General features: G+C 33.4%; 1 protein-coding gene across 2 annotated transcripts in view; it reads right to left on the bottom strand.

The window, feature by feature from the left end:
* Positions 1-402: 402 nt before the first annotated feature.
* FBXO28 (F-box protein 28) overlaps positions 403-19,369 on the bottom strand; it is a 60,469-nt gene continuing 41,502 nt past the window's right edge. The window contains exons 4-5 of one of the 2 annotated variants that reach the window (XM_051993382.1): positions 11,851-12,046; positions 403-6,222 (exon numbers count right to left, since the gene is read on the bottom strand). In XM_051993382.1, coding sequence (XP_051849342.1) covers positions 5,828-6,222; positions 11,851-12,046 — 591 coding nt within the window. In that variant the 3' untranslated portion in view covers positions 403-5,827. The remainder of the gene's footprint in view (positions 6,223-11,850; positions 12,047-19,369) is intronic. The other variant, XM_051993383.1, reaches the window with a different exon arrangement.

The following is a 19,369-nucleotide window of genomic DNA, read 5'->3' as shown; positions in this document are numbered from 1 at the left end:
GAGCACTTCTTTTTTTTTCTTCTCATGGACCTTAGTCCTAAGTAATCAATCATCAAGATGAAAATCCCATATATTTGGAGGTGGGTACTACAGTTCACAAAACTGTAGTTTCTTGGTTTCATGTTAAGTGCATATATCTTTTTATTTTTAGCACTAGAGACCTTGACAGCTTTTCTTCTGAACCAGGAATTAATTTAAGGAATTTGAATATATTGTCATGGTTTACTGCTATTCATCTTTCAAGTGTTCATTATCCACTAATATTTCTTTTACATCCTTTCCCCCCTCCCTCCCCTACCATTTTAAGTCTGTGACCATTAGGTCACAGACTAACAATAAGGTATATCTGAATGGTCCATTATCTCCATTTTCTTTTGTGTACAAAATAAAAATACAACTATAAATGGTAATAACACATTTATTGAAGTACCCTGATGTATGACTGGAAGGTGTTTCTCACTTTTCCAATGCTTGCATTAGGTCATCAACATTTAAAATGCAGAAACTAAACCTCTAGTTCATTGTGACATAGGTAAACAGAAATGGTACCACATTAAAAATATTATACTCTTATGACCAGTAATGTCCTTTGGTATGACTCTGAATAAGGACCACATATTCTATAAGGTCACATCAATAGACCTTTGAACACATCAATACTTATCTCACATGTCCTTTCTGATTATGACTGGTAAGTTTAGATTTAATATTCGCCATACATTAGGAACTCAATACAAACTTTTGGGACATATGTATTTTTACATATTTTAGGGGGTTTAAGAAGCCAATTTTCAAGAGACTTGTATGGACGATGAGCTCAACCCAGAATTGAGCAGGGAGAAAAGACTCGGCTGGATCACATTTGAGAAATCATGCATACTTTCAATGATCCCAAACTGTTTGGTGCTACCAAAATCCGTATTTTTAACATTAATATTTTCTACTGATGCTAAATGGCTGCAGATCATATAACAAATGAAAAAAAATATTTTAAGCAAACCAAAAGGGTAATGGATACAGAATAAGTATACGTAGGTTGCAGCATATTGTCAACAATGACTTGCCCACGAGAAATACTAAAAATATCAGTGACAACATGTACAAAGTGGGCTAGTCATGTGGCATGATGGAAGGACAAGAAGTGGATAGCCTGAGCGCTACATTGATTACAAACTATTAAAAAAAAACAAACACAAAGAAGGCCTCCAGTGCATGTATGGATGGATCTTCTGTAAAGAAGAGGACTTTTGTAAAGACATTGACAGGAATTGCACAGGTTGAAGGCATGGAGGGGTTGCTTTCTGCATAGGTGGAGGCAATATCAACATTGATCAATCAAAAGAACCTGGCTCCAGCCTGCAACTTTATCACCAATGTATTCATTTTATCAACACTATTATTGTTAAAAGCCCTCACTATTCAAAAACCAAAGACAAGCAGTTACTATGCAGCTTTTATAGGGTAATTTTCATTATTACCCCTTTGATTTCAAAGAAAATGTTGGTGTTTCTTGGTTAAGGAAATTGTACCAAAATGATAAAGACAATTGGCAGGGTTTAAAAAGCTACTTTTATCACTAGAAGCTAACTCAGATGGCTTCCAAATCCACGGAGTTTCATAGCATGACCAGACTTTTCAGCTTTCTCCCTATACAGAAAATTGCTTTTCAGGGAACTTTTTATTTTTAACCTCAACTATTATTTATAGCATTGTTTTGTTTTTTTTAAAGGTGCCTGATAATAGGGTACTCAAGAATAGATGGAAGTGGATATAAAGATATTATGTTGTGCACTACATCTTAAGATTTATGTTGTTTTCACTTTTCCTAACATCACAAACTTACATGCTGTTTGAAATAGGGCAATATACAAGTATTCTCAGAAATCACTATAGCTATCAAATAAAAACTTAAAAAAGGAAGTCACCTCCAAAAAACTAATTTAATTGGCCAGCATATTGTGCATTTAGTTTCTTTGGAGATTAAAGTGCAGGTTTTGAACTGGCATAAATAATGCGAACAGTATCAATGACTTAAATGATTCATAACCAGATGTAATGCACATTACACAGTCTTTTCATGTGCCATTCATAGATTTTCATGTGATAATTAAACTGTAACATTTCTTTTAGCTCTCTAGATTAAAGTATTAATTTCCTTCCTTATTTTTACCCATGTTGGGAGTCAAATGAAGTATTTCCTTTAGAATTTTAATGTTTAGGTCAAAAGCCTCTCTGTTTTGGAGCTATTAAGTAGTTTAAGACCAGCTTCTGTAGAAATTCAATTCTATAAAAAAGTCAAAACTAGAAACATAATTACAGAAAATGTTGCTTCCAATAGTGGCTATCAAATCTGAATTTCAGGGAATCCTACAGGGTTCTCTTAAAATATGTAGTTAATAATATGTTCAAATGTCTGTTCTGCATTTCTGGAGTCCAAGTACAATAGACAACTTAGCCTTCAGAGCAGGAAAGGATTTTAAAGACCATCTAGAGAGCCGAAATCCTTCACTTTACAAATGAGGAAACTGAGGCTAACAGGTGAAGTGACTTGCCCAAAACAACACAGGTAACAGTTAGGATTTGAAAAAAGGTGCTCTGACTCTAAATCCAATACTCATTCCTCCAAACCACAGTGTCTCTTCCAATCAGGAGCTTGAAAAAATAATGCAGATAAAGATTTTATAACATGAGATTTGTAAACTATCTATAAGGAAATAAATAATATTCACATAGAAAAACACAAACGATGCTGGGTTGAAAACCCTAAATTCCTTGTTGAGTGCTTTTTTTTGTATTATAGCTCAAAATCCATTTTAGCAGAATGAATTTACTAGTAAGTGTGGTCCATAAAAACAAAGCAATTTCAATGAGAAGCAGGCTCTCCTGGAAAAGGCTCTGAAAAACAGCTGGGATGCTGCAGTGCAAACTTATTTATTCTGTCAAGTGATTTCCTAGTATAACATATTTATATCATAACTGTTTACCATTCAAATTAATGACAATTCAGAACAATAGGATAGTTTTCTTGAAATTACTGTGTATTATCAACTTTTAGTGGATCAAAGTAATTAGTGTCTATCAGAAACTTAAATAAAAATCTCCTATCGCCTAAGCAGGGGGGAAAATCTCCTATCTTATTTTTTGTTTCCTAGAATTTTTGCAATTAAAAATGAGCAATGGTGTCTGCAGTGCCTACCCCTCTCCTTTCTTCCTTAAGTGAAAATCTATTAACAAATGTAATTCAGAAAGTGCTTAAATTTCGATGTCTTAATCCCAATATATGAGAAAAAAAATTTTAAATTCCTTTTAAGAGAAGGACCTTTTGCTCCAAACAAGTAACTTCCCACAAAAAAAAAAAAAAAAAAAGCATACAAGAGGCCGATTTCTTTAGAATTAAAGTATGTCCCATTTGTTCTTGTAAAGAACATTTCTATGTGAGGGAAATACCATGGAAGGGTAATTTGTAAATGGTAAACTGGTTTGATCTGGTTTTAATGTGCTTAATGTCAGAAATTGTGATTTGCTGATCGTCAATTATTTTCTATTATGCTGATTGCTTATTATAAAAACCACCTGTTCACATCCACTAAGGAGAGACCATAATGGTGAAACAGCCTAGACACTTGGGATATTACATAGAAACATAAGAAAAGAAGGTCTGAATGAAAGTGAGTTAAGAAATAAAAAGTGAATCATAGTGAAGCCATAAGTGGATAGTGTACCAAACAAACCTTTCCCAGGCGTACAGACTTTTTGTAATTCATTAAGACCTGTTAAAGTGTTCCTCTTAATAACAAACTAAGACTGTTAAATGCATAATCATCATAATAGATAAATATATATTCTGTTACTTAAAACAAAGTCTCCTGAATTCTAGAAAAGCAGTCTTTAGTGAAGGCCATGGTATATTCCAGCAGGCCTCCAACCCAGCTATAACATTATGGATAACTTGATAACAAAAAAGAAAACCAGCTGAGATGAATTCCAACCTGGGACTTTTACCTGTGTTGACAAAGATATTTTATGGAAATTGTTGGCTTATCTCTTCCAAAAAAAATCATCAGCTTAGCTTATTAAATATCTTTACTTAAAACATACATTGTAAATGGACTTTCCAAGTTAGGTGTTACTGATAGAAATCTAAAGACAATTATGAATGGATAGGAAAAATTTTACTTTTGTTGGGAATGGGAAGTATAACTCATTATATTGGACGGATGAAAAAAGATAGTAACCTTGTGCTTTATTAAGCTAAGATTCTTACCCATAGATTTTAATTTAGATATCAAACTTCCACAAGGAAATATTTTTCCATGCTACACCTAAATGTTCTTTAATTTCACTGAAGCCCAAGGCAAGAGTTGCTTAAAAGAATTTTTAACAATCAAATGATAGCTATTTAATACACTAAAAAATAAAATAAGGACAGTGATATCTGTATAATGTTTCAAAAATATACAACTGGGAAAAATAATCACTGTACACAACAACTTAGAGGTTGTTAAAGTGACCAATCAGAAGATTGAACAGTGCAAGACATGCTTTTCCAGTTACAAGTTTAAAACAGGAGTGCAAAAAGAAATTAAAGCTTTTGTTTAAAGTTTTAGAATAAGGAAAGCTTAAATATAGTCATTAGTATTAAAAAGCTTCCCTTGGATATTCTCCCCTCTCCCAATGAAATGCTGTAAATGTCTTTTCATTGTATAACCATTTTCTTGAATGGACTTTGCTTCACTGATGAAAAAGTTAGACAGATAAGCAGTGTCCACTACTCAGTCATCACATTTTACCCATGGGCTGACACAGTAGTGTAATAAGACAGTACTAGTAACCAGAGATCCCACATAAACAGAAAGAGCCTTGAAAGTTGGGTTTCTGCCTTTGCCAGAGTACTTGAACTCTCCAGGGAATGGATAATGAAACAGGCTTGAGTACTGTTCAACCTCCATATAAATAGAGGTCTTATAAATAAACTAGTACATTTCCCCATTAAAGGATCAAGCTCACCTCTGCCTGCTGTAATGAGAGCAGATGTTAACTAGGGAACTAAGAATTTAGGAACTTCTTTCTTTACCAATGGGAAAATCTAGAAGTTCAAGGTCAATACCAGTGCAAGTGCTCTTGAGCGAGCTATAAAGGCAGTGCATGCATCTATCCATGCAAATGTAGGACCTGGTTCCAACAGAAAATTGTAACTGTGTATATAATAGCTGGATGAGTCCCTTGCCAGTAGTCTACAAAAATATATAGTCAATACTGTAGAGGTTTCTTCTGCAGTCAATACTGTAGAAGTCCTTTTCAATCACCCATTACTTCAATACCAAAAAGTATTAACTACTTTTCAGACATTCCAGACAAAGGTCACTTGTAACAAAAAATTGACTTGTTTTTTACACAAGATAGTGTCCATTTAAATAGTAGGTCTTTTCTTTCAAGTGAACAGGACATTTTCTGTACTTAAACTTCATTTCTAGTCTGTCAAGATAGGGTTTATTTAAGATCCTTATTTAATGTGCATATATGCAGAAACACAAATAAATTTACTTTAATACATCATCTGCACAGAAAAAAAGGTTAACTCCTCAAAACATGATAGAGTGGGTCTAGTTATTACAAATCTATTGCAAATTAAAAACATCCTGTGCATCAGTCCACCCAGACAGAAAGGGGGAAAATGTCCCAACAATGAGTAATGTCAAAGTCTAAGTTGTGTTTTGAAGACCGAGCAGCCTAAAGGACATCATGCTGCTAAACCCAAGTATCCATGTGAGCATGACTGCATAGGCCGCTAAGCCATGCCTTTTTGGAGCTATAACTGAATTCCAAGTTATTTTCTATTTCGAAGGCGTTTAGATTTTCTAAGAGAGTCTATGGCTTCCACTGCCTTTCTCCGTTTCCGAGGAGACTCCTCATTTGGCCCAGACCCTGAGGAATTTCCTACTGCACTTTCCATGACTTCTCGAAGCTTTCGTTCCAGCTCTGCTAAACGAGCATTCTGTTCCCCTATGATTTGGGTTTGCTCTAGAAGTTTCTGGTCCTGATCTTGAAGCTGTTTCTGTTGTTCTTGCACTTTAGTACGAAGCTCAGAAATTTCACGCCTGAGTACAGTCACGCCAGCACCATTTGTTTTCACTTGTTGCTGAAGTTTAGTGACCTCTTGTCTTGAAGGGTTTTGTTTGGAGAAAAGCTGCATTGTTGTTAGAGCTGCAGAAGGTCCTGGGACTGTGGCAAAAGAGAGTTATAAGAGACACAAATTAATTACTTTTTAAAAAGTTAGATTTCATAGTATTAGGTTGTAGAAGAACATTTAATGATATATTTTGTGAAAGTAAAATTTGTAAACATCTGCATTACTGAAAAAATTGTTAAGAATTTAACTACTTTAGCAAATAATTATCTGAAAAATAACAATAAAAATAAATTGATTGATTGATTGAAGTGGACACACAGATCTTGCAGGATGTAATGAGAATTATTTCTGAACACTATAGTCACCTTCTAAGCCAAGTGAAAGGCAATGTAATGGACAAGTCATATATGACCACAACATTTTTTGACATTTGATAGGAGGTTTGGGAAGACATTTTAGCACTGGAATTATTATTATAAAATAGGTGAATACTATGAAACACAAACATCACACTACTTTTTAAGGTATAAATCCCATTAAAGTAAAAGGCCATATTTTATACAAACCTTTCATTTATGGAATCAGTGACTCTTAGAACCAAAAGTTACCTTAGAAATCACCTCACTCACACCACTCCTCTTACAGATAAGGAAGGAGAGATCAGAGAGATGGAGTCATTTTTATATAAGGACATACAGCTAGTGAGGGAGGCTTGAGACCAAAATGTAGCTCTCTAAGTCTAGTACTCTTTCTGCTTTCCTACAGTGTGGTTTAAGTAGACAACAAAGGGCTGAGAATGCTTTTTGTCATTTTTCTATATCAGGATAAGGTCATACTCAATTCAGTAAGCATTTATTAAAAACCTATTATGTGCCAAGAGCTGGGTATATAAACAGCCACAGCCTTCAAAGAGCTCTTTACTTTTGTATGGAGAATAAAGTGGGTGCAACTACAGGAATACAAATAGACAAACATCGCCAAGTCTGGAAAGATTCAGGGATATTATAAGCTTCCTCTAGGAGGTGCCCTTGGAAGGAAGATGGGGATTTCTTGGGGTACTGATATAGAAGGGCACATATTCCACAGATAGGAGACAGCAAGTGACAAGACAGAGAAGAGATGGGACACTACCGTAGAGGAAGAGCAAGGAGATCAGGTTGGTGGTAGCCCAAGAGCACCTGAAAGAGGGATGCCTATATAAGGTACACTTGGAAAGAAAGAAAGGCTGAAGGCAAACTGAAAAAGGTTTTAAAAGTCAAATACATCTGTATTTGTCTTAATGGCAATAGTAAGCCATGGAAATTTCCTGTGCAGAAGGAATAATATGATTAGACCTGTGATTTAGAAATTTCCCTTTGGTTATACCAATCAAACTACAGGAGGTTATTTTGTAGAAGTAGGAAAATAATGAACTTTATCTGGAGGGAAAAAAAGATAAAGAATCTCAGGAAAAATAGTGAAAAAGGGGAGAAGGGAAGACACTAGCACTAGATCACAAAATATAGTACAAAACAATAAACATGGAAATGATTTAGTATTAGTTAAAAAAAGAAATCAAAGCAGAACATATTAAGAATACAACATACTGAAATGAAAAAAACATGGCAGTATAAACCCAAAAGATCCCAGTTAATGGGGAAGGGCTACTTTTTGACAAAAATTTCTGGAAAATTCCAGAAATTAGGTATAGACCTAACACCTGACATAGTAAAACAAAATAACTTACAAAAGGGTACATGACTTCGACTTAAACAGAGATGTCATAATCACATTAGAGAGGCAAGAAATAAATTTACCTTTCAGATTTTGGATAAGGGACGAGTTCATGATTAAGCAAACATTAAAGAAGATGAAATCAGCAATTCTGATTATATGTAATTTAAAAGCTTTTGTATGAAAAAATCTAATGTAGTTAAAATTAGATAGGTAAAAGTTAAGTGGGGAAAAAATCCTTTAACAAGTTTCTTTATAAAGGTTTCATATCCAAGATATAAGGACCTAATTCAAATTTGTAAGACTAAGAGCCATTTTTCAATTTTAAATCAAAGAATATGAAGATGCATTTTTCAAAAGAAGAAACCCAAGCTATCAGCTATTATGTGAAAATGCTACAAATAACTAAAAATGAGAGAATCTTAAAGCAACTCTGAGCTTTAATATCCATCAGATGGGCAAAACTGATAAAAGAAACTGACAAGTGTTGGAGGAGCTACCAGAAAATAGATGCACAAGTAGATTGTTAGTGAACCTGCAAATTGGTTCAGCTATTTTAAAAAGAAACTTGGAACTCTGCCTCAAAACTTATTAAACAGGATACCTTTGACACAGTTATATCACTACTATATCCTATATACTATAAGCCTATATATCACAGAGAGGTCAAATAAAGAGGAAAAGGATCTATATGTACAAAAATGTTCACAGAAAGTTTCTTGATAGAAGCCTCAAACTGGAAACTAGAGAGGTGCTCATCTATGGGAAATACAAGAAATTACTAAATGGACACTTTCAGAAGAACTAGGATGACCCCTGTAAGGTCAGAATGAAATGAGCAGCATAGAATAATTATACAACAATATTATAAATAAAAACAACCTTAAAAGATTTTAGAATTCTGATCCATTCTAAGTACTGAAGATGAAACCTCCTACTTCCTACCAAAGAGTTAATAGACATAAAATACAGTCTAAAATATATTTTTTGGATATGGCCAATGCAGGTTTTTATTTTGTTGGACTATTAATATCTTTTATGAAGGTTTCTTCTTTTATAAAAAATTCAATTGGGGGAGTGGTAGGAAAAGATAGTAAATGTTTGTAAAAATAAATGTTTAAACTAAGGAGTTTCACTTGGATAAGCATGCTGAGTGTTCCAGGTGACAAGCAAAGAGGATTTTATCTAAGGCAGGGGCTATGTGGACAGATATGAAATATTAATGAGGAAGAACTTGACAAGACTTGGCAACTGATGGGGATGTGAAAGATTGGGGGAGGGGGAAGAATTGAGGATGACCTCAAAATTGTGAATTTGGGAATATTGGTGCCCCTCAACCAAAATGTTAAAAATGGGGAAAAAAAGAGTTTGGGGAAAAGACAATGAGTTCTCTTTTGGACATGTTAAGTTTGAGATATTTATGGAACAATTCAGTTGCAAGTGTTCAACAGACAGTGATGTGAAAGTCAAACTTAGGAGAGAGGCAAAGTTTCTGTAGGGGAATCTGGTAGAGATCTATAGCAGGACTTCTTAAAATTTTTTCCAGTGACCCCTTTTCACTTGAGAAATTTTTATGGGACCCCAGATGTATAGGTATACTAATGAAACATTCACTGATAATAAATCATAATTTCGTGACCCTCCTCCCTCACCATTTAGTTACAAGATCCCATATGGGGTCATGAACTACAGTTTAAGAAGCTGGGATCTATATCCACATAATAGTTGAACTCATGAGAAATCATCATTTGGGTTGACTTGGTGATCCTTTCTAGACAGATGCTTAAAAACGAAACAATTTGTATATTAATACCACTTGCTAGCTATTAGAGCTATTATTATTATCTTGATTTTCCGTATCAGGATTAATTATTTGTGAGACATATTGAGGGTAACATTGCAGCACCAACTTTCTTTCCTTTCCCTTGATGAAATGTATTTTTTCTTTTAGCCTTTTCTCTGAGCCTACTGCTATTCCATGGTCTACTTCCCTTCTCTTCCAAAAATCTCACCTTTAATAAGTTTATAAAAGTACTGAAATAAAAGTAGCAATAATAAACATTTTTCTCGCTGTTAAAATTAACTCAACATATCTTTTAGACTTTGATGTGTTTTAAATGTTAACCAAAAACCAATGCCACGACAGTTTTCTTTCATCATAGGGTCAGTCCTTACTCAGTTTCTAATCTAATAGTCATAGTTAATGCCCAAGAGCATAAATTTATTTGCTTTAGAAGGAATTGATCCATGGATAGTCTCTAGGAAAAATAATGAAATTAAAGAATAGGGTTTTCAGCTGAATTAATAAAACTTGTTTTTACATCAATCAAGTATTTGTTAAGTAATTACTATGGGGTCAGGCACTGCTAGTAGATTCTGAGGATATCATAAATAATACCAATTCTCAAAAAGTTTATATTCTAATGGGAGAGACATTATATAGATAAGTATACATGGGATAAATTTAAAGAGAATGAATACAAATATACATGGGCTAATTAAATAAAATATATAGGGATGCTGAAAAGATTGACTTTGGCCAGACTATAAAAAGCTTTAAAGAAAAAATAGAGAAACTGGTATTCTATATTATAGGCAATAGGGAACCACTGAAATTGAGTAGGAGAATGATATGGTCAGATCTGTTTGAAAGTAAAATTACTGTAGCAGTTATGTAGAGAATGAACTAAAATGGTGAGAAGCTTTTGAGATGATCCAATTAGGAGGACACTGCAATAGTCTAGAGAGGAAGGAAATAAGATAACTAAGGTGGCAGCTGAGAAAGGATCTGAAATAAAGAGATATTGTGGATGAAAAATGGCAATAGTTGGCAAGTGAATTAAGAAATGGGGTAAGAAAATGTGAGGAATTAAGGACACTAATAAAATCACAAATCTCAAAGAGAAAAACCAGGAAATTTAAAAGGAGTAGTTTGATAGGAAAGAGCATGAGTTCTGTTAGGGACATGTTGAGTCTGAGATGCTTGTGGGACTAGTCATTATCCAATAGCTGGCCCAAGATAAAGCTCAAGAGAAAAAAACTAGTGCTGTCTACATAAGTCTGAATTTTATCCTAAAGGCAATAAAGCCAACTTCATAAAAGTAAATTTGGTCCCCAAGAATAAAAATGTAGTCAGAATATGTGGAAACTCACAATTGACAAAAAGGATAGAATTTCCATTGTTAAATGGCACTAAGTTTAAAAAAAAAAAAAAAAAAGATAAGGACTGGGAAAAACAGCAAATTTAGCAACTAAGAGGTCACTAGTGATTTTGAAGAGAGCACTTTCAGTTAAGTAATGAGCTTAGAAGCTGGATTGCAAAGGACTGAAAAGTAAGAGGAAAAGAAATAAAAAGTGTGGACAAGATTTCCAAGGAATTTGGATGAGAATGGAGGAGAAATACAGCATGGTAGTATGGGATGCTAGGATATGATAAAGGTTTTTTTAGGTAGGAAAGACCTGGGCATGTCTGAAGGCCATATGGAAGAACCCAGTCAAAAGGGAGATGTTTGATAAGATAATCTTCTGGAAAAAAAAAAAAACAAGAGAGGATGAGATCAAAGGAAAACATTTTGGGTTGACTTTGGCAAGATGAGAAGCTATCTTAGAGAAACATTAATGGAAAGGAGAGAGCAGGGGATGATATTAAAAGGTCTTGAGATGAAGAGAAGGGGAATATCATAAATAGCATATCACTTTTGTTTTAAAGAATATCTCTTCCCACTCCCCTACACATAAATTAAAAAAAAAAAAAAGACATTTTTAAAAAGACAGTTCAACAAAATTAACATATCAACCAAGTCTGAGAGTATTTGTAGGGGGTTCCACATCCCTTTCAATACTTTCACCCCACCCCTAAAGAAAGGAAGGAAGTTCATTTGCTCTTCTCTGGGCCCAAGTTTAGTCATAATTACATATCATTCATTCTGGTTGGAAAAGACTGCTTTTAAGTAAAATTTTACAGTTAAAATTAGTGGAAAATTTGATACAACATAAATAGTATATACCTGGAGGAGAGCCTATGAGTCGCCCAGACACATCTGATCCTGGTAATTTCTTCTTTAGAATTGGGACAATCTTCTCATCAAAGTATTCCATTGCCATGGAGGAAATATCCCTTAACTCTTGGAGGACTTCATGAGCCCGTTGTGGGGCTCTGGTAGAATTTACATATCTCAGCACTCGATAAATTTCATCAATTACCTAAAATAATGAATTTTCATTAGTTTTCTAGATTAAAAAAAAATTAAATTGAAAGAGAAAATTTCTCTAGAATTCTAATGTGATTAATGGATTGGCCATTTATCACAATATCACCTGCTAGTATTATCACAAGATTGTGATAAATTTATACTTTTAAGTGAATTTGTGCTGACCATAGAAAGCAGCTGTGAGTACTCAGAATTAGCAAATATATATCAAAGAGTCAGAGGATGGCAGATTTAGAATTGGAAGGAACCTCAGGGCTCATGTTCCCTTTTTTAATAGATGAAGAGGCTGTGGACCACAGAGGTTAAGAGATATTGAGTCCTAAAGCCAAAATGATTCTTTTATAGCAGGGTTTAGTTCTGAGAAATGGTTTTTAAAAAATAATTTGAGAATTCAAAATAATTGGTTTCTTTTGTAATCATATGTATTTTATATTTTGCATTTATTATTTTGAGAAGGGATATTAAGTTTCACTTATATTGCCAAGAGAATCTGACATGACAGGTTAAAAATCCTGTTTTATAACATTTTACAAAAGCATTTAAAATGAGAAAAACTGAATATGAACAAAAAATTTCAGATAAAGGTCCAAGAAATTTATCAAGATATATATGTTATTCTCCTTTATTAATTCAGTGCCTAAATAAAATTTTATACACATATTAAAACTGGGTAAATTTCATGTAAAAATATTGTCAGTTACTCATGGATCATATGGATAAGGAGTATCAGAGAGCATTCAAATGTCTTTGACCTTACAATTAAATAAAAATCCTACTTTTTTGATTTTCAAAATAAACATTACATATTTTTGGAGGTTATGCAAATCAGCAGAGCTTAGAAGAAACTAAGCAAGGTTTAGAAAAATTATCAGCCAATGTATGAATATTTACATATGTCTCATGTTTCTGTCCTTCAGGAGAGCAGCTGATGTGGAAAAGAAGAGACTTAAAGATTTAGAAGATTAGATACCTTTTTTTTTATTTTTTAAAATAAGACTCCCCACTTGAGACTGAATCCTGGATGATAGGGACTGCGGGATCTGACCATATTGTGATAGTTCTTATGTTTTTATGTTCTTACCATTCAAGGTAGCACTGACCCTTCCAAAGCAGCAACTGAGAGTAGATTTTGGAAGGAAGATCTGGCTGCTGGGAGGGGTATATGGCAAAGAATTAGGAAGTACAGGGTATTCCAGGTAGAACAGAGGAAAATAAATGACATCTGCTTTCTATTTTTACTTCACATCTAATGTACATTCAAAGGCTTTAAAATAGTACCTTAAACTCATAATTGAGGTTGGGGAAATAGTTGATCAGAGTACTTTACCTAAATATTCTAAGATATTACATATATCATATCATAAAATACAAACATATTATATATAATTTAATATTTCTTTCAAAAAGCACTTCAGAATATTGCAATCTATTCCTTAGAGTTCAAGTTAAGGATTTAAAAAATAAGCTAATAAAAATTAATTAATAATAATCAGATTTTTTTCTTGGCATTGGTGGGGAAGACAATGGTCATTTGCTTCCCATAAAAGTAGAGAGTAGGGGGAAAATCATTATTTGTGTTCACTGACTAGATATTCCAGATAGCATGAAATTTAATTTATTAAAGTGTTTTACTTGGGGCTATCATTCCTTTACTTTAGCTTTCTTCCTGTTTATAGTTTCCTTTATTCTACTGGAGATCATTTTATGAAATGTTCTATAATACAAAGTAAGACAGCAGCACAGTTAATTTTATAAGTTGGAATTTAGCATGCAGAATAAGCAAAAAAATAAAATGGAAGTTCTACTTTACAACTTCAGTAACTTTAGTCAAAATAACATTAAAAGTGGGAGAAGGGCAAAATAATTTAAAATACTCTTTTCCTAGCATTTTTCTTAGGAACAGGAGCCAGAGATTTGGGTAATTCTACCTTTCAACCAAAACTTCTGAAATTTCCTCCCCCTTCAAGTGTCTGGCATCTTCAGAGAAGTGAGGAAACTAACCTTACCAATATGTAGAGAGTAAATAATGTATTAAAAGCTCATCTAGCCAGATCTTTCCTGAATTCACTAAGTTTGCAAATCTTATCCTGCAGGTTATCCCTTGGGGGAGAGCCCTTTGGTGGCCAAGTAGAATATAGACTGCCTTATACTCTGCATCTTCCTCTTCCTAATTTAGTTCATTTATAAAATAAACTTGGAAGCAAATTACTCCAGTGTCTTTGTGGAGAAGATCCCAAAGAGTCAGACATGACTAATCAATTTTACAACCATATAATTATAACAATAAAAATCGAAAAATGAGAATGACAGGCTTTCAGAATGCTTACTAAGATCCTAAATTATAAGACCATAAAGCATATCCTCCTCTGGAAGTTGTGATATCTGAAGACCTCAAGATAAAAGTTTCTTGCATATGGGCTTTGAGTGAGCATTCCGTGTTCCTCCTGTGCTGGCCTAATGTCTGACTTGGGGTGCTCTCTCCTCAGCTCCTGCTCCCTTTTCCCTGGCCACAGTGCTGGCCACTCTTGCTGTTGCCCCATTTCATATCAGAGGTCTCTCTTCACTCCCTTTGGCAGTTCTTGGCTAGGCCAGCCCTTTGGTAGTTAGTTCATGTTTGACTGGAACAAAATTCAACAGTCAATAAAAGGAGATTAACTTAGCCACAGCAAGAGAAAGATAATTACCTAAGGCTATGTCAGCATTGTGGACACCCAGAGTTGATTCAGCTGAACTAAGCTCTCCTGCCCAAGCTGCCTATCTTGGTCATTTGGCTGACCATTAGTAAGTGCCAGAAGCTCCCTTAGAGCTGTTTTAATACTCTGGAGATCAGGAAGTGATGCTACTAGCCTAAGCTTTATGAGTCAATAAAATATTGACTGGATGGTTTCAATATCTCTTAAAGGAAAAACTAGGCCCCAAGGAGCAGGAGAGATAGATTATACTATTGCTCTTCTTGCTGACACCTAGTTAAGGTAAGACAGACATTTCTAAACTAGTCAATACCTAGAGCACACATTGAGAGGACTGACTAAATATTTTAAAATATGTCACAGCACAATAATTAAACAAAACCCAATCCTTTTATAATCATATGATCAGAACTATTTAATAATAAACACCTTAAAATACTCCCTTCATGTTCCCTTTTTGATTTGTTCTTTTTTAAACTGTATGCATAAAATATGTATTATATCTAGGATATACTGCAACATATTTAACATATATAGGACTGCTTGCCATCTTGGGGGGGGGGGGGGGAATGAAGGGAGGGAGGGGAAAAAACGAAACATAAGCGAGTGCAAGGGATAATGTTGTAAAAAATTACCCTGGCATGGATTCTGTCAATACAAAGTTATTATTAAATAAAATAAAATTAAAAAAATAATAAAATAAAATAAACTGTATGCATATAAAGTTTTTTCCTTTAAATGGTTGTAGTCACCGAAAAGGCTATTTCAGTTCTGTTCTATTTGTACTTTTTTCATTTCTTAATGTTCTTTGAAATTATCATTTTAAAACTGCCTAATATTCCTTTATATTGATATGTGACAATTAATTTGTCTACTTCTCAAGGTAAGTATTTTCTGACTTTTAATTATACCTTTGGGGTCAATAGATCTACAATTAGTTTTATAATCTTACTGATCATGAAAAAGATTAATTTATAGTCCTATCAAAGATGTAACTGGCTACAGGTTTCACACAACTTTCCTAAGACAGTTTCATTACTTTTAAATTATTTAAAATTAAACTAAAATTTTCCCCTCTTTGATACATATAACACGATATCTTAAAATTGTAATAATATACATTTATATCATCATTAGAGAAGTTAACATAGTAAGGCTAGGGAAGCGGAGTCAAAATGGCAGAGTAGTTTGCCCCCATTAAACTCCTTCAAACAGATCTACAAAATACACCAGATTGAATCCTGATGGGGAAATCTGAGGGAAAAAAGTTACAATGAATCATTTTCACAGACCAGAGATTAAAGAAGAAATGGATCCATAGTTTAAAAAATATTTTTGGCAGCTCTTCACAAGGACTTTGAAACTGAAGGGATGCTCAGCAACTGGAGAATGGATAAACAAGTTATAGTAGATGATAGGATAGTATTGTGCTGTAAGAAATGATAAAGGGGATAGTTTCAGTATTTTGGAGTGTCTATTACCATATATTAGGCCTTTAACAAATATTTATTAACTGACTGATTAAAAGAGAAGTCAATGATGCCATGAGATAAGAAATATTAAAATAAAGTAAAAAAAAAAAAGAAAAGAAAAGAAAATATAAGGTGTCTCATAGTAAAAAAAATGACCAAGAAAGTGAAGAAAAAAAAAAAAAATCAAAGAATGAATAGACTACCTGAAAAAAAAAAGAGCTTAGATATTAACTTTTAGGAAATCTTAAAAGAAAACTGCTCAGATCTCCCAGGACCAGAGAAGCAAAGGGGAAACAGGTTTTCCTTTATCTTCCACTTATCTTCCAAAAAAAAATCTCCCGATGAAAACTCCCAAAAACAAAATAGGCAAAATCCTGAGTTTCTAGGTAACAAATAAATAAACAAAATGAACAAACAATATGTGAGTAATTCAAATACTGAAGAACTATAATCAGAATTATTTGGCATGCCACCACTGTAAAAAAAGCAGAGAGCTTGGTACATGATATTCCAAAAGCTAAAGGATTCTAGTCAAGGATAAATTATATTGAAAAACTGAGTATAATGTTACAGAGGAAAAAAAGGAGCTTTAATGAAAATAGGACTTTCAAGCATTCCTGATGTAGATATCAGCTGTATACAAACTTTGAAGTTCAAACATAGAATCATAAGAGAAAAAGAGGAAACATTAAAGTGGTAAACAAGAATGAACAATAAGTGACTAGTTTAGTCAGGATAAACTGCTGAAATTCTAATATGGGGAGATGAAATATGGGCCTCCTCTGAAACCTATAATTATCAGGGGTCACAGAGAGATTCTAATTGGACAAAGCATGGGAGTAGTTCTATTATGTCTTGAGATTATCATAAAATTGGAAAGAGGAATGAGGAATACATTAGGGGAGGGCAAGGAAAATTATCTCATAATTATCTCCTAATATAATAAGAATGCCTAAGTAGACATCTATACAAACAATAAAGGAGGGGGTAGGGAGAAATGAACCAGTCAAAAAAGGAAATACACACAACACACACACGTATGTGAGAGATACAGAAATACACTCCCTTATCATCCAGTTCTGGGTCACAGATTTAGCGTGGAGAGGTGTGGCTGTAACTGAGTTACTGAGTCCTAACTGAGTACTATGCACAAATTTCTGAAACTGTGCTGTATGTTTGAGTAAAAGAACAGATATATAAAAGAATCCAACTATTTATGAGGAACGATGGTGACAGGGAAGCTCGAGAACTTTAAAATACCTTCAAATAAAGCCTCAAAGAAGAATGCAGACTGCAATTAAGCCCATCAAAAGTTCCTAGAAATATTAAAATGCTAAAGAAAGATATGAAAAAAAAAGTTTAAAAAAAAGGTCGACTTAAACTATGTAAGTAAGATTCATGGTAATCCTAATAAACTTTGGATAAAAAATGCCATCGGCATCCAGAGAGGGAACTATGGAGACCAAATATAAATCAACACATTGTATTTTCACTTTTTTTTCCTTTTTCTTCTGTTTTTTTTTCTTTTGTGATTTTTTCCCTTTTATTCTGATTTTTCTTTCCCAACATGATTCATGAATGTGTATTTTTAAAAATTATTGCACACGTATAATCAGAAAAAATAACAAAAAAACCCGTGTAAGAGTTTTAGAGGAAAAAATGGGAAAAGTAATGAGAATCATCCAAAAAAGTTATGTAAAGAGAATGAACAGTTTGAAAAAATATATGTATGTACACTTTAACATATTTAATATATACATATTATTGGTATATATTGGTATATATATATATATAATATATATACATATTATATTGGTCTACCTGCCATCTGGGGGAGGGAGTGGAGGGAAGGAGGGGAAAAGTTGAAACAGAAGGTCTTGTAAGGGTCAGTGCTGAAAAATTATCCATGCATATATCTTGTAAATAAAAAGCTATAATAAAAAAAAAAAAAGAAAGAAAAAATGTATGTAACTTCACTAAAGAAAGTCATTCCTTAAAAATTAGAATTGGCCAAATAGAAGGTAAGGAACCCATGAGGCATCAGGAAATAACAAAATCAAGTCAAAAGACTGGGAAAAAAAAGAAATTAAGAAAAATTCAATATGAAAAACAACTAACTTGGAAAATAGATTGAGATTTAATTTAAGAAGCAATAGTCTATTGGAAAGCTATGAAAAAAAAAAGTGTAGACATTGTAGTTCACAAAATTGCAAAGGAAAGCTGCCCAGATATTTTAGAACCAGAAAACAACACAGAAGTGAAAGAATTCACTTAAAAGAAACTCCCAAATTCAAACTCTCAGGAATATTTTAAGCAAAATCTAAAACCCCCAAGCCAAAGCCAAATTACAAGAAGCGAGAAAGAAAGAATTCAATAATCATGGTCCCACAGTCAGTATCACACAATATTTAGGAGTCACCATTATAAATACGATATTCTAAAAGTCAACAGATCAAGAATTACAAGCAAGAATAAATTATAAAACAAAACTGAGTATAAATCTAGAGAGATAAAAATGAACATTCAATGACACAGAAGACTTCCAAGAATTTCTGATAAAAAGACCACAGCTGAATGGAAAATATGACATTCAAAGATAGCATTTGAGAAAAAAATAAAAAGGCAAATTTGAATAAAAAGTCAGTTTTCATTATTATATGGGGAGATGATAAATATATTTCCTCAGAACTTTATCATCACCGGGATTGCAGAGAGACTCCAACTAAATAAAGAGCCTAAATGTGATTCTGTTTGGATGATCTCGAAAGAAGAATAAAAAGGTAAGGGAAGAATGCACTGGGAGAAGGGAGAATGAAGAGGAATATGGAGAAAATTATCTCACATAATTGAAATATACAAAGAAGAGGTTATATAATGGGCAGGCACAAAAGGGCAAAAAGGACAGTACTTGAAGTTTATTCTCATCTGACCTGGTTTAAGAAGTAGAGAATATACATATACACACAGCTGGATATAGAGATGCATCTTACCAAATAGGGTTTAAGAAGGAAAGAGGTTTAGAGAAAGAGAAGGTATAGATTAAGGAAGACAGCAGTCAGAAAAAAACAGATTCTTAAAAGGGGATGGGGTTATGTGTAATTGAATAGGATATAGGGGAAACATGGCAATCGTAATTGTGAGCATGGATGAGAT

Source organism: Antechinus flavipes, chromosome 4, assembly GCF_016432865.1.
Source record: "Antechinus flavipes isolate AdamAnt ecotype Samford, QLD, Australia chromosome 4, AdamAnt_v2, whole genome shotgun sequence".
In the NCBI taxonomy this organism is placed as follows: domain Eukaryota; kingdom Metazoa; phylum Chordata; class Mammalia; order Dasyuromorphia; family Dasyuridae; genus Antechinus; species Antechinus flavipes.
Note: the sequence above shows the minus strand (reverse complement) of the source record. Positions and strands in the feature narration are given on the sequence as shown.